Source organism: Pempheris klunzingeri, chromosome 2, assembly GCF_042242105.1.
Source record: "Pempheris klunzingeri isolate RE-2024b chromosome 2, fPemKlu1.hap1, whole genome shotgun sequence".
Lineage (NCBI taxonomy): Eukaryota > Metazoa > Chordata > Actinopteri > Acropomatiformes > Pempheridae > Pempheris > Pempheris klunzingeri.
Genome location: NC_092013.1, coordinates 9,719,584 through 9,733,826, shown reverse-complemented (window position 1 = coordinate 9,733,826; position 14,243 = coordinate 9,719,584). Strand labels below are relative to the sequence as shown.

Genomic DNA, 14,243 nt, shown 5'->3' with positions numbered 1-14,243 from the left:
GATATTCCAGACATAATTTGTCTGAGTCATCATAAACAAAACTGGTTTATACTTTTTTCTCATGTTTCGTATCATATCTTCCATCTGGGTTACAGTTATTCTGCAAAACAGTCACACTAGGAAACAACCAGGACTTTATTTTGATTAAATCTGTCACATTAATAAATCAAAATGCCTCTCCAAGCCTTTTTATCATCTCACTCATGCACAAACTGACAAGAAAAAGGTAATATTGTCTCTAGGACACATGAAGTGCCCTTCAATTGCTTCCTTATTTCAGCACTATAGCTCTAATCCTTCATCATCATTCATACACATCCTGTCCATGGTCATGAGTGCAGCCGGTTCTCCTTTTTGTCTATGTGTCTATCGGGATGTGTGTGTGTGTGTGTGTGTGTGTGTGTGGGATGGCCGTGGAGATCCCAGCTGAAAGTGCTGGAATTTCCTGCAAATTCCTCTCCTAAATTGCACAGCCTGAGGTTATGTTTAAAGCTGCTTTATTATAGCAACAGTGAAAATCCTTATTCTTTTAATTAATCTGATGATAATTATTAAGCACAAATGCACGTTTCTCCTAACAGGAAAACTCTATATAACTGTGGAACTATTTCTGTAATTGTAATTGGGTGTTTCAGTGTCTTTCTACCTGCTTGAGCCTGATTGATCAAGACGTACTGTACGATATGTTAATAACACATGTGGCGTTAGCAAGGCTCAAAACAGATGAAGTGTATCAGGCTTGATCTTCATCTTATTACTGTGAGGGATATCAAAATGTCTCATGCATAATTTTCATTTTTCAGAGCTTGTCTGATATCATCTGGTCTGAAATGAACATCTTTCCAAGTGACAGCTACACCACATTGTGCGTGCGTGTGCAGAACAGAGCTGCCCAACTGTCATCATTCGGCCTTTTCATTTTCTCTGACGGTCTGCGATGAGAAAGTCATTTCTGTCATGTTAATGCATTCTGTAGTCACGTGGAAAAGGGATGTGAATGGAGACAAGCGGCTGCACACTGAATGGATGTGTTTGTATGCAAGTATAAAACACAGAGAGAAAAATTAGAAGAGTAAAGCTGAACTACGGTCTATGATTTCATACAATTACAGTATTTCTAATATCCTTCAGAAGTGGAGTGGGAAGAGAATATGAACATAATGAACATAATGATTAAGTGAGTGAGAAATGCAATGTTGATTCAATTCAAGGAAAAAGTTCTTTAATTAATGTTTGCAGATAAGCATGACAACGTAGAATGTTATAAACCGTGTAAAACAACTTCCTACAAGTACAATGACTCATTCCTGCTGGCTTTGTGCGGATAAATGTGCTGCCTCTGTGGCTGCTTTCTCTCTGATTCACAGTCAAGACAAGCTGCCAGGCTGCAACATGGCTTGAAACTTGGGACTTGGGAAGCGAGATGTGGTTTTGGAGGCTGTTGACCTGCAGGTTGTCTGCACCCAGGAGCACGCAAGCACATCACATCTGCATTCAATCACACTGCTCGGATCTTTACGGCCTTTCAGTTGCCGTTTTCACAGCAGAAGAGACACATCAGTATTTTGTGAAACGAAACCTATGCTATGAAAAAACACAGCTGCTTTAATGTAATGGCAAGGATGCGTCTCTTCCACGGGTATTGATGCTAAATTCAATTCTGACTACATTTCTGGAATAACTGTTGTTTACCTGTTTGCATTTGAAACATATTCAAACCAAAGATCAAATCACCAATCAGCAAAGGACGCCAACCAGAAAAAAAATCATTCCGGGTGAGGATCAGTTGAGGCCTGTATTCCAAGGTTGGGTTTTGCTAACCCCATCTGACAGGTAGTTAAGACCTTGGAGGGCCGAAAGCAAAAGTGAATCGGAGTGAAAATTCAGATTTGCTGGATGAATCACACAGGTAGACTGATTCTGATTCCAATTGCATTCATTCCCAGATAGCAAGAGGAAAGAAAGCAAACCCAAAAACATCTGTTTTAAATGCCCTTACACTGTTTTTACAAGGCTATATGAAGGCCAATGTCTAGTGAATACAGTTTGGATGTGTTCTTTGAATTGCCTGCGTGTTGAAGCAAACTTGTAGCCAGCTCATTTAATAGTTTCAAGGTCCACATGCTGCTGCGGCTGTGGGTGAAATGGACATCTGCTGTGTTTATAGTTTCTTCTTGTACTGTATCACATCTATGCCCCCTGCATGAATAATGGAGTCAGGTGCAATAAAAATACAGAATTATTCCTCCTCCTTTGTATATGAAGCGTGAAGAAAGCCTGCTCCTCACACGGGATCTAATTTGGCAAATGCATATCACATTAGGACAAGACGATGCATTGCGAGTGAAATTTGAATTGGAAAGCCGAGACACCTTTTCTGGAGAGTGGAGCAGGCCTGAGTTTTTTACTGTGTGAAATGCCAACAATAACAAACCCTATAACTAAAGAATTCATCCTGAAAAAATCATGAGATGTTTGACATATCACTGTGTAGCCACAGGTGGAGTGCAGTGTTTTCTTCCTGACTTTGCGCTGTTACCACGGCTCTTGCTACACACCAATGAAATTTGCAATGTAAATTCACCTTATATGTGGCCTCCAGGAATAAAATCTTGAAAAACTACAACACACACACAGAAACACAAGTACACATATTTGTTGCCTTGTTGCAGTGCAAGGCAACTTTGTCTGCTGTTGTATTATGTATTATGTCTGGAGAACTGCTGGCCTCTGTGAGCAAGCACTACTATTGATTAAATAGCACTAGAACCAGTTTGCTGTGGTTTATGAATGCATAGGGTGAAGTTTACTGCTGTGCTGTACTCACGGTGAAGGCTCAGGGAGATGTTGATGACTCTCTCCTCTGTGAAGCTCTTCAGATTGGGGATTTTGGCACATTTGAGGTGTGTGGATGAGGGGGAGTCTCCTACATGGATCCAGCACACAGTCTCCTGGGCGTACAGGAAGTCCATTGCTGTGGTTTGTTTGGTGCTGGTGGACAGCAGGCTGTGGACCGTGTTGCCGCTCAGGGAGGTGGCTTGGATGTTTTGGGAGTTGGCGATTAACAGGACAGGCAGGCGGTCCACTGGCACTGGTAACGTAGACATAACTAACGGTTAACAGGAGAAACATGAACAGAACATCTGCGCATCTGCACATTCACCACAGTCAGTGGTGCTGCGGTCTGCTAGTACTTACCATTCTTGGCTTTGCACGAGCGGTTGTCTGGCTGGGACAGGTATCCCTCCACACATGAGCAGGTGTAGGAGCCTTCAGTGTTGGTACAGGTCTGGCTGCAGGTCCCATACACACTACACTCATCAAAATCTGAACCACAGACACCACAAATAGCGTTAATGCTTGGGAATAGTTGTACTTCAGAAATTTGCAACAATTGAAAACAAAATGAAAGATTTTAACACTTCATCCTATTAAAGAAAATAACAATTCTATGTCTCCTGCTCAGTTTATTTTTGCCAGACTAAACTAGTTATTCATTCAAGGTGGCTTGTATAACAAAATAACAAATAATAAGATTCTAAAGAGGATTTCGTGTGAAACAGCCCAAGCTCCCAGGCCCCCTGAACTACCCACTGTGCTCTACACTTGATTCAGTATCTCCAAAACCTGAGTAAACACTGTTGTGGGTTTGGATGCTAAAAGAACTTGAGCAATGATGTGGAGTTACCGGACAGGTAAGCTACATAAGCTACATAAGCTTATGTTTGTAGCAAACAACATTTTGAAGCTATCTAGTGATATCCTCATCCTGTCATTGCTCGCTCTTTGCCACCTCATGCAGGAAAAAACACATGGCCTGGCACATTCTTAACTGCAGGTATCACGGAGGGCAACAGGGTGACAACTCACCTTTGCACATCTTTCCATCTGGGCTGATCTCATAACCACTCTTACAGTAACAAACGGACCCTCCTGGAGTCACCGCACAGTTTTCCTGACAACCTGCCACCGAGCAGTTGGACATAAACTCTGGAGGGAGACATAAGAGGGGAGGGGCACAGAGGACAGGAATGAGCTTTTGTCGTAACATACATCGGAACGTAGGACATCAGACACTGAAGAACCAGCTGCCTAATGTGGCATATGCTGTTTATTTCATGTTTCTTTCCCATCACTGACATTGTTATTGGGCTGAAAATGCTGCATCGGTGGTTCTAATAATAAAAGGTGGATTTGTGTATAATTATGTGTAATAATCCATTCAACACACCACCATAAAGCCACATTGTACTGTGATCACTCATATTTCATTCATCCTGCCGGGTACTATCTGGCAGACACATAGAGAGACATAACATGTAACAGGAGCAGGTGCCGCTGAAGCTTCCATTGTGCACTTTCTGAAGAAAACTTACGGCTCAGCAGGGTGCTGAAGCACATAAATACTTGATGTTTGTGGCTAAATAGTTAAACTACAATCTCTGCAGCCTCCTCCTGACAACTAGGCACATATAGATAACAAGTAGTCAGCTCAGTTATCCATCAACTCAGCATTAGAACTGGCAAGAGACGGGATCTACAGTAAGCGTTGTTGAGCATAGTGTGACTGCATGTCAGCAGTCCAGAAACTGACAGCCTCTCACGTACAGTTCAGATCTGTCCCTGAAAACAAAAAAACATCTATTCAACCGCAATGCGTCACAGATGATGAGATGAGCTCAGAAATGGAGACTCATTCAAGCCAACAAGTCATAAGTGAACAATAGAACAAACGTACAAAAGGAGTAGAGATACAGGGGAAAAAAAAACAGGAAAGCAAAACATTTTCTATGAACCTTTAGGATATTTGAAATTGTCATTTTATTGTTATTTTCCACTTTTACCCAAAACTATATTTTTCCAAAGATCAATTGTCTTTACCTCATTGTTTAAGTGTTTGTTTCAGTGGATGATTACAGGAATCTTCAGAAGTGTTAGTGGTGCAGATAATTACAGCTGGTCACGCTAATGAATCCTCACGGACATTAACAAGGCTGTTGTTTGCGGGATGCAGGGCTGCAACCATAATAAACACCATTCTTATACTCCAACTTTAAACGTACAGAGGGAAAATAGTAGAAATGGCACGTTCGGCAGACACAGACATGCAAGCCTTGATTTTTTTAATTATTTGTGTATAACAAAAGAAGGTATCAAAAAATTACTTTTAAATCCCTATTTTGAAAATATTGAATGCAATATTGTGGATTAAGACGCTAAACACATATTGATGAACTAGTTTTTGGTTCATCATGGTCTTAAAAAAAATATGTGGTTACACTTCTATAGTTCAGGAGGGGAAACTGAATGCAGATGCACGGTAAAATGTAACTGGTGAAATGTAGACTATGGATTCTAGTCGTGTCTGCAAAGCGAATTCTAAAAAAATATAACCAACTTCACTGCAGTGATTTTTCAGAATAACAGTTCCAGTAGTTACTGCGTATTGCTCTACCTATTGCTGCATCAATTGATATTGTTTCCATGTGTAAAGAAACTTGAAGCAAAAGAAATCAACAAATACTTCTGTCCTGCGCTCACAATCAATACCTCCTCGCTAACCGACCGTCTCCAAGGCTGCACACACATCAAATATAGAAAGGCACGAACACACCTCGCTGCAATCACACCTTCCAGTCAGCTGACTGACGCATAATGGCATCTCAGCAGAGTTTTCAAAAGTGCACTGCATATCCTGTGAGATATAAATCAAGGCACAGTGAATCATAGTCAAACAGACACAGTCATGTCAAATCGGGCTGAGATCTATCAGTCATAAGTGATTCACTTTTCCCAGAAACACAGGCACACAATTCACACTAACGCAACAATTCCAGGGAGAGAGGTGGGATCAAGAATCTCCTCACACTTTCAAGATAAAAAAGAAAGAAAACTTTTAGTGTTTGACTGTACTGAACATACTGTATTTCTGAACTACTGACAAAACAAATTTCCTAAAATCAATAATGAAGTTAAACTTGAGCCTGAACATTTCCAAACAGCTATAACTGCTGAACAAGAGAAAAATTAAACCACACAAGTCAGCAGATTTCCTTTACATTTGTGCATTGTTAGCCATTAGCCTGGCTTTTAAGTGATCTGCTCCGTGTGAGAATAAACACCAGATGAATTGCTCCTTACAGCGAGTGCCCTGCTGCCAATCCCCGTACAATACCTTCAATACTATAGACAAGCACACAAGTCCTCCCACTGCACTCCAGAGACTTGCTGGGGCAACCACAGTTAAAATTACAGACATGCCCGGAATTTTCCAAAACAAGTCTGAGCACCGAATAACTGCGATGTGTTTGGAAAACCAACGTGGGCAACAATGTAAACAACCTACCATGACACGTACCGCAAAACATTTATTTTGGAGCAAATAAAAGTACATAAAATGCTCTGTTTTGATTCAGAATGCAATCCACTTACATCGATAAGATGAACCCTGTGTGGGACCCTTAATCCTTTAGAAAACAAAAGATGTCAATGACAGATACTGTACATACTTTATATATACACTTAACATAAGCAAAAAAAAAAGCCCATCCTTTTAACCTACTTCAACCTCAAGTTTAAGCCCTAAACCCTAGTAAACAGCTATGGCCCCCTTATTTGCTCTCAGAAAGCCAGCGTACCGCTACAGGTTGGCTGATTTTTGTGGTGAATACACCACACACACACACACACACACACACACACATAACCTTTCACACACACACACACACACAGAAGTCCACCCTCACCTGAAAGTCCAGCCAGCCTGAAAACACATGAAAATTTGATGTCCTTTGCCGTGCCTCTCCCAGTTTTTCTTTAATAAATATTTCAGTTGAACTAATTTTTTAACTGAGGGTGTAGTGGGCAGATGAAAAAACATGTAATAAAAGAAAAAATAGGTGCACAAACTGTGCCAATCAAAATCTCAGAACCACTGCATAATGGAATTATAATTAAATATTTTGTTTTTCTTACAGTCTATCATTGATAGCAGTCAGTATTATTCAAGAGTAATGGCCCCTTGTGCATTTTAGTCATGCAGCAGTGATTTTTATTTATACAACCTTTGTTAGGATTTAGACCATTTTGAGGCACAAGGCAACATAATGGACTTCTGATTTTTGTCGCTTGTGTATGTGCTATGGTAGCCTTTTGACAGACATGACTACCCACTGAGTCATTCATCTTTCCAGTGAGGATTTATTGTATTGGCCTTTTTTCACAATCAAGTTCTATTTCTCAGTCTCAGTGCGGTAACCTTGATCAGCACTTTATTTAAACAGGATATTACATTTTTTGGCTTCATCATAAATAACTTCCTAGTTTCTGGTTTCAAAATCATAACTTCCCTAATTTAATGTAGAAGAAAGTAGTCTTTCCACATATATCAGCAGATACAAGATGTCAAACTGATAGCTGGCTGATGGCATACAGAATTGCGGCTTGATGAAAAATAAATAAATAAATGCAGAACTATCCAACACTTTCATGTCGATGTGGTAAATCAATCTGTTGCTGTTACTTCACAGTGTGAAGATTTCTGGGGTGAAAACTGCACGACAAGCAAGTGACAAATAGAACAAAAGAAAGCCAGTCAGACTCCCTGCTCCCATTTCTGTCACAGAGGCAGAATGTACTGGCACAAGAACTGCATTATTAACCTGAATACTCTTTCACATTCATGTTGCTCATCCCAAAAATGGACGTGTCCTCGTATGTTTGACAATGTGTGTGTGACAGTGATACCTCTGCAGTGTGGGCCCTCATCCCAGCCATCAGTACAGTCTGGAGCCCCGTTGCACAGCTTGCTCATGTGGATGCAGAGTTCGGTTCCTCCACACTGGTACTCATTGGGAGGGCACCGTGATATGGTGCTGTGTGGACCTGAGAGAGACAAACACAAACATGGTTGTTTGGTCAGGCCAAAATAAGAAGTGAAGTTTCATTTATTAATACCGGCCAAGTCTGTGCTATTTCCAAAGAATGAAACCTGCAGAAACTCAACAACAACAATAAAGGCAAGAGAGATGTTTGATCTTCTAAATAAATGTCACTTTTCAAGAGTCTGCTTTAATTGTGGTTTTGATATTGTTTCCAAATAATTGATCACTTATTCATTTATTCATTTTGCACACACAAATGACAACACATAGTGCCATTCATTATAGGATGTCTACTGTCTTTCTGTTTCAGCTGATTAACTTTTGATTAAAATGAAATTATTAATCTAACCCAAACATCCTTCTTCTCCCATTCTTAATTGCAATTTGATGTCTATTGTACTCAATTAATGTTGCACTGGATGCCAAACTAAAGGTTTGACTTTGGAGATGTCTGAGCGCGACTGACAACTGAAGTCACTAAAATTGTTCTTTCCACTTGCGTTTGCAATAAGAGTCATTCTCAGCAGGCAGAAACACAAGCGCAATGTCAAACCAAGATGGATACCAAAATTGCACTGTACCACCTTATCTATGAACGCAGCTCCTGCTGTGCTTCTCCACGCACCCTCCTGCAAATGGGTTTGTTTGGAGCCACGAAGGAACATACAGTACAATATCCTGAGATTAATCTTACCCTGGGATTTTTTGTCATGTGCCTTCGTCCTTTGTCTCTCTCATCCATACTGTCTCGACTATAAACTGTTCACTAAAGCACGCATGCTTCAAAATTAATCTTTATGAAGCACTGCCCTTCCACTCTGCCAGCGGATGACAGACAACCTGACAGACAGTGGGCACTATGTGTGGCTGACAGCGCATTTGTCAGACTAGGACAACACAGAAAAGTTCTCTACCATCTCCCACAGTAAGTGCACAGGAAGCTATCTGTTCCCTAATATCTGTGGATGGCATCACAAAACATTATACGCCCAGATACAAGATAGAAGCAACCTGCAGTGGGTGTGCGGCAAACAAGCGAGCTATGAATACAAAACATGGGCGAGATGAAGACCGACTTCCAAAGATTCCTCATGCTCCTCCTGTATTGGAAATCAATGAGCCAACTCCTGGCATATGAAGTGGAAAACCCCTTTGAATAGTATCATACAATTTTAGGACAACAACACACAACATTCCTTGATGCGACAATCAAAGATGCTGAAAATTTTAGATAGAGGCAAAATGCAACACACTAACACACTTTATTATCTAACATCCAGCAACCGTGATGCACACCAACACCAAAAACTGCAACAAAAGCAACCAGCTGTCTTATAAACTTATAAAACTTAAGTTGGACCACAACTGTATGACAGATTCAATATTTATATAACACCATATAAAGATAGAATACACAAATGAATGAGAACAAATATCTACAGAAATACAATCAATAACCAACAACACCTGCACACAAATAATCACATATGCCAGCCTTGTTTGCCTCTACTCTTCCCCCCTCATCGTAGTAGTTTGCTCCTGGAAGTCTTAAGGAGGTGTTTAGACACACCTCAACCTTTTGCCTCTGCCCCTCTGCTGAGGAGACAACCAGGAAGTGAGTACTTCCATCGTTTGATTCTCTGATATCACTGAAACAGAATAGAAAACACAAATACTACTCCATGAACCGTAACTATTACTGACTGAGGTTTCTTTTCTCAACACAGCCAGGATGGCCGCTCTCTCTGTGAATCTTTAACAACCTTCTGGAGCTTCCCCAGCAAAGACTGTTACCCAGTGTTAATAAATAAAGCATCCAAATCACTGTATGTGAACATCACTCAAAAATAATAAATTCCTATGAACCATCTAAGATAATGGAACCACTGGTCTCCACTGAAGGGAAATATACAATAAAAGCACAAATAATTTGCACCAACTTGCTGCTCCCATTCGCACTGAAATCTCTGGTGTGGTAGACTTTAACAGCTTCTACTCAAGAGGTGTTACCCTGCACTGAGTGTCTGACACCACCTGTCATGTCTCGTCGTGTCTGTTAAGTTGGTTTTGTTCACTTGTGTTTTGTCTCGTCTCTCACTTCCTGTTTTATTTTGAAAACTAAACTCTCCTCTCATTTCAGGCTATTGACTTCCCGCCCTTGTGTGTTTTCCTGCCTTGGTGATTGTCTGCCCCGCCCTGATTGTCTCAACCTGTTCCCCATTACCTTGTGCGTATATATAGTCTGCGTCTCCCTTTGTCTTGTGCCAGATTGTCTTGTCTTGTCTGAGCGTCAATGGTCTATAGTATTCAGAACCAAGCCATAGTTTTCCATGCCATGTAGTAGTAAGTATCTTGTCTTTGTAAGTATCTTGTGAAATTAAAAGCTTGTTAAATTGTCTGTGAGTTCTCGCTTTGTGCTGTTGGGTCCACCCTGTCTCTGAGCCCCGTGCTTAACACCATCCTTATCTCCCACACAAACTCATTGCTAACCACTAAGCTCTTCATATTTGCATACTTTTGGATTGCACTTTCTTACAACATAGGGAAAACCATTGCTTCACACTCTACACTTTCCATCTGTGTTCTATAAGCATTGCATTACAGTAATGTCCTTCACAGCAACAGTGCGGCAACGTATTTAATGAGTGAGAAAATTGTTAAGACCTTCACTCAGTAACTAAATTTAATAATGAGCGTCAGGATCAGGTCTGTGATTGTTCCATCACAGTGAATGTGCACTTTACACTAATTAATCAGAGACATGTTGTAAGGTTGGGAAACCATAAAACTGCATTGTTGCGGAACCTTGTGCACTGTGGAGCGGCCTCTTCTCATACCACATCTGCCTTCATGTGCTGTCAAACTGCTATGTTGTCATAAACGGTCTCTGCAAGGACATCACAAAGGCAAATTCATTTCCTTGTATCACACAAAGTACTGAGTCTACGATTTGATTGTTTTTTTTTTCCCCCCAATACTTCTGCCTCCCCCTGCTCATTCATCATGGATTACATTCATCTTTTCCCCTTGCCAACTTGAACCACAAGGCTGAAATTCAAAGAACCATTGTGGCAGCAAAAGATGGCCACTAGAGAAAACTAGCAGGAATTACAAACACACCATTATCCTAACTGGGCCGAGCCAAATGACTACCTTCACTGTATCTACAGAGTACACAAATCCATCCCAGAGGCAAAACACCAACAATAAGCACGCTAGTGTAGCGGCATGCAGGCCTGGTATTGTAGTTTGTGCTTGGAGAGGACTCTGGGATCCCTGGGAAAGAATTCATCTGGGGTAAATATGAGTTTGGCCAAAACAACTCCTTCCAAGACACTAAATCTATGCAGCTTTAACTCGACAGAGAAGTGAATGTACTGCTAAAATCACAGGAGAAAAGAGGAAGGTTTTTATCCTTAATGACCTCATTACTGAACTTTTCTCCACAAAGAGACTAATGACTCAGCACAACGTCTGCCCTAAAGACACTAATTAACAAAGCTGACCATATACAGTAGCTACATTTTCAACTACATTTTCTGTTTATGATAAATATATTATAATCATGATACTCATATGAAACAGTCAGAGCAGAATGCAGAGGCTTGAATATTTGTCAGTATTCTGTTTCCTGTCTTCACTTCAAACATGGCAGACAGAGGGATGTTTCTGTTGATACCACTCTCTGAACATGAAGCTATAGCCAGCAGGTGGTCAGCTTAGCTTAGCATAAAGACTGGAAACAGGAGATACAGCTAGCCTGGTCGTGTTCACTTAAAAGATCACTAATAAACACAGTGTATTTTGTGTGTTTATTTCATATACAAACCAAAAATGTATAAATGTTCATTTCTGGTTTTATGGGGAGTTCAGAACTACAACTGTTTCTTGGTGATCAGCTGCTTACCGACCGGGCAGTGACAGTAACACTTGAGGAAGTCCAAGCAATGTTAATTACTGAGCTTTAGAGGTGTTCGCAGGTGAAATTTATACTGTGGAGAGAGCTGCTAAGCACGCTAGCTCTACTTTCATATTTAGCGAATAAAAAAGGCAGTGGTCTTGATCTTCTTATCTTAAAGTAAAAAAGCAAAAAAGTTGAACTAATGATTGATCAAAACACTAGAACTACATTTAAAAAAATTTAAGAATGAGGATGACTTGATTCATAGCAGAAGATAATTTTTGTACGTGCTGTCCATAACTGAAAAGTAGATAGAAATACAAGCAATAAGCATAAACTTCCTTTTCCTTTTTCTGATGCGTGAACTTTTTGAAACCGATCGCTCCTCTACAGGGCTCATCTTTCTCAGCCCATGTGGAGAGTCAAACCGTTGGCTGTCCCTCCTCCTCACTCTCTCTCCATCTTTATCTCCTCCCATCACCCCCCCACCCCCCCCCCCCAACATCTGGTGACCCATTTACAGTACGTGTATGAGGGCATAGTGTGGAAAACAAACACGGTAAGAAACAGAGAGAAAGAGAAAGTCAGAGAGGCAGCGAGCAGACAGAGAAGGCCGAGTGGAACACCTCATCCACAGGAAGTGGACAGAGCCCCACAAGGCTTCATTCTTGTGCGAGCTGGCAGTGGTTGGCGGGGCCGCAGTGGAAAAGGCATTGCTAATTTGAATTAAACAGGGTCTTTTATTCAACATTCCTCTACTGTGAGTGAGCCAGGTTAGCAGACCCAAACCTTTTTTTCTGAGAAGTTTCTATTTGCTCTATTTCTTGTTGAATAGTTCAATGAAAGATCCACACAGGCTGGCTGGCACAGCTTCAAATATTGTGTTCTGTATCTCAATTAGGGCATCAAAGGAAAAAGGAATATTATCCTGGTGTCTCCATCATCGACCAATAAAGACTATCCTTGTGACGGTGCCAGTGGGTGTAAACTGAGGCTGGAGATTTGACTATTCTTTTCCTATGGAGAAGTAGAGATTGTTCCAAAGATTCATTTCTGTGCTGCAGACGTCATTACAGACGTCAGCAGATATCAGGGCAGATTTCACTTCTTCCATAGCTCTGTCTAATTCAACAAAATTGTCTCTGAAGATGTACAAACAGCTTAAAACTTCACCAAAACTGCAGTGCAATTATGGGGTTTGAGGCAAATATTTAGAAGCAACATTTCTGCAGACGACCAAGTCACCAGACAAAGCCTTTCTTCTCTAAGCATCTATCAAAACAAGACTGCCGCAAGCTGGATTTCAGACACCTTGCACGAGTGGAGTCTTTAAGCTGTTACACGTAGAGGTAGATCACATGCGCTTTTCCAGTCCGAGGGAGTGCGGGCAGAGGGGCTAAAGTGTGTGTGGGGGGGGTGGACAAGAGAACTAAGGCTATTGTTTGGATCACACAAATCGGCTGTGGCCCCCTACAAAGCAGGCTGAGCCGTAGTGTTGTAAGCAGCGTCACGTGCGAAGCCTGATCTGAACTGTGGCACGGCCACCTGGAGGGAGAGCCGCTGGGGAAATGGCGAAGGCCACAGGCCAAGGGGACACAGTTATGAAAGAGGAGCTGGCACTTTCTAATTACGCTCTGTTTTGGGATTAATACTTTAGGACACACTATCCTTAGTTTTTGCTAAGACTTTTCATACTTTTATAACTAATGAGTTTTTTTTCTCCCGTTACGTTTTTGCAGAATTACTCATCTTGGAAACTGTCTGTTGATCTGTGTTTCCTCTCCAGTAGTAGAAAGAGGCCCAGCTGACCGAGAAGGAGCCGAGATCTGGGTCTGGATGAGGCTGTCCCTGAGCCCAAAGCTCGTTAGGCCGTGGGGATTTTCCATTCACAAGTTCATGGTTCCCCTCCACATGCTAGTCAACACAATGCTTATTCAACCAATAACAAACACACAAACAAATAACAAGATGCTGCCGGTGCTGGAGCAAAACATAAAAGGGACTTTATGTGGGCCAGTAAGAGGCCAACTGAGGAGAGCAATGAGGCTACCCACTGCCTTGACTTTAATTCAAATACTACTGTCGCTTCAGCGAATGAAATAATGTGAGAAACACATCCAAACTATTACAGCACATTATCCTAACAAGCATAAGATAGATTAGATTAAAAATAATCGTGCTACTTTTCACAGACATCAACCATCCAGCTATAGATGAATAATTTAATATGTTGATCCTTAAATACTCCTCATGAATAAATAGTGCTGCACCAGTTTACTGCCAGAAGCTCTTAATGACATACTAATACTGGGTTTCTCTGACCACTGATGATCATGTCCTCGCAAACCGGCGGACCCTCTCTGTGATGCTCTGGGCCCACATGACACATTCTTGGACTGAGCGCCCGAATCCTGACCAAGCAGCCCCGAGGCACCCCTCCAGAGCCCCCGCCTCATCTG

The 14,243-nt window shown here is 41.3% G+C and overlaps 1 protein-coding gene across 1 annotated transcript in view; it reads right to left on the bottom strand.

Moving 5' to 3' along the window:
- LOC139210503 (low-density lipoprotein receptor-related protein 1-like) overlaps positions 1-14,243 on the bottom strand; it is a 105,009-nt gene that overhangs the window by 52,202 nt on the left and 38,564 nt on the right. Inside the window, exons 3-6 of the mRNA XM_070840509.1 lie at positions 7,747-7,884; positions 3,871-3,990; positions 3,199-3,327; positions 2,828-3,091 (exon numbers count right to left, since the gene is read on the bottom strand). Of these exons, the coding sequence (XP_070696610.1) occupies positions 2,828-3,091; positions 3,199-3,327; positions 3,871-3,990; positions 7,747-7,884 (651 nt within the window). The remainder of the gene's footprint in view (positions 1-2,827; positions 3,092-3,198; positions 3,328-3,870; positions 3,991-7,746; positions 7,885-14,243) is intronic.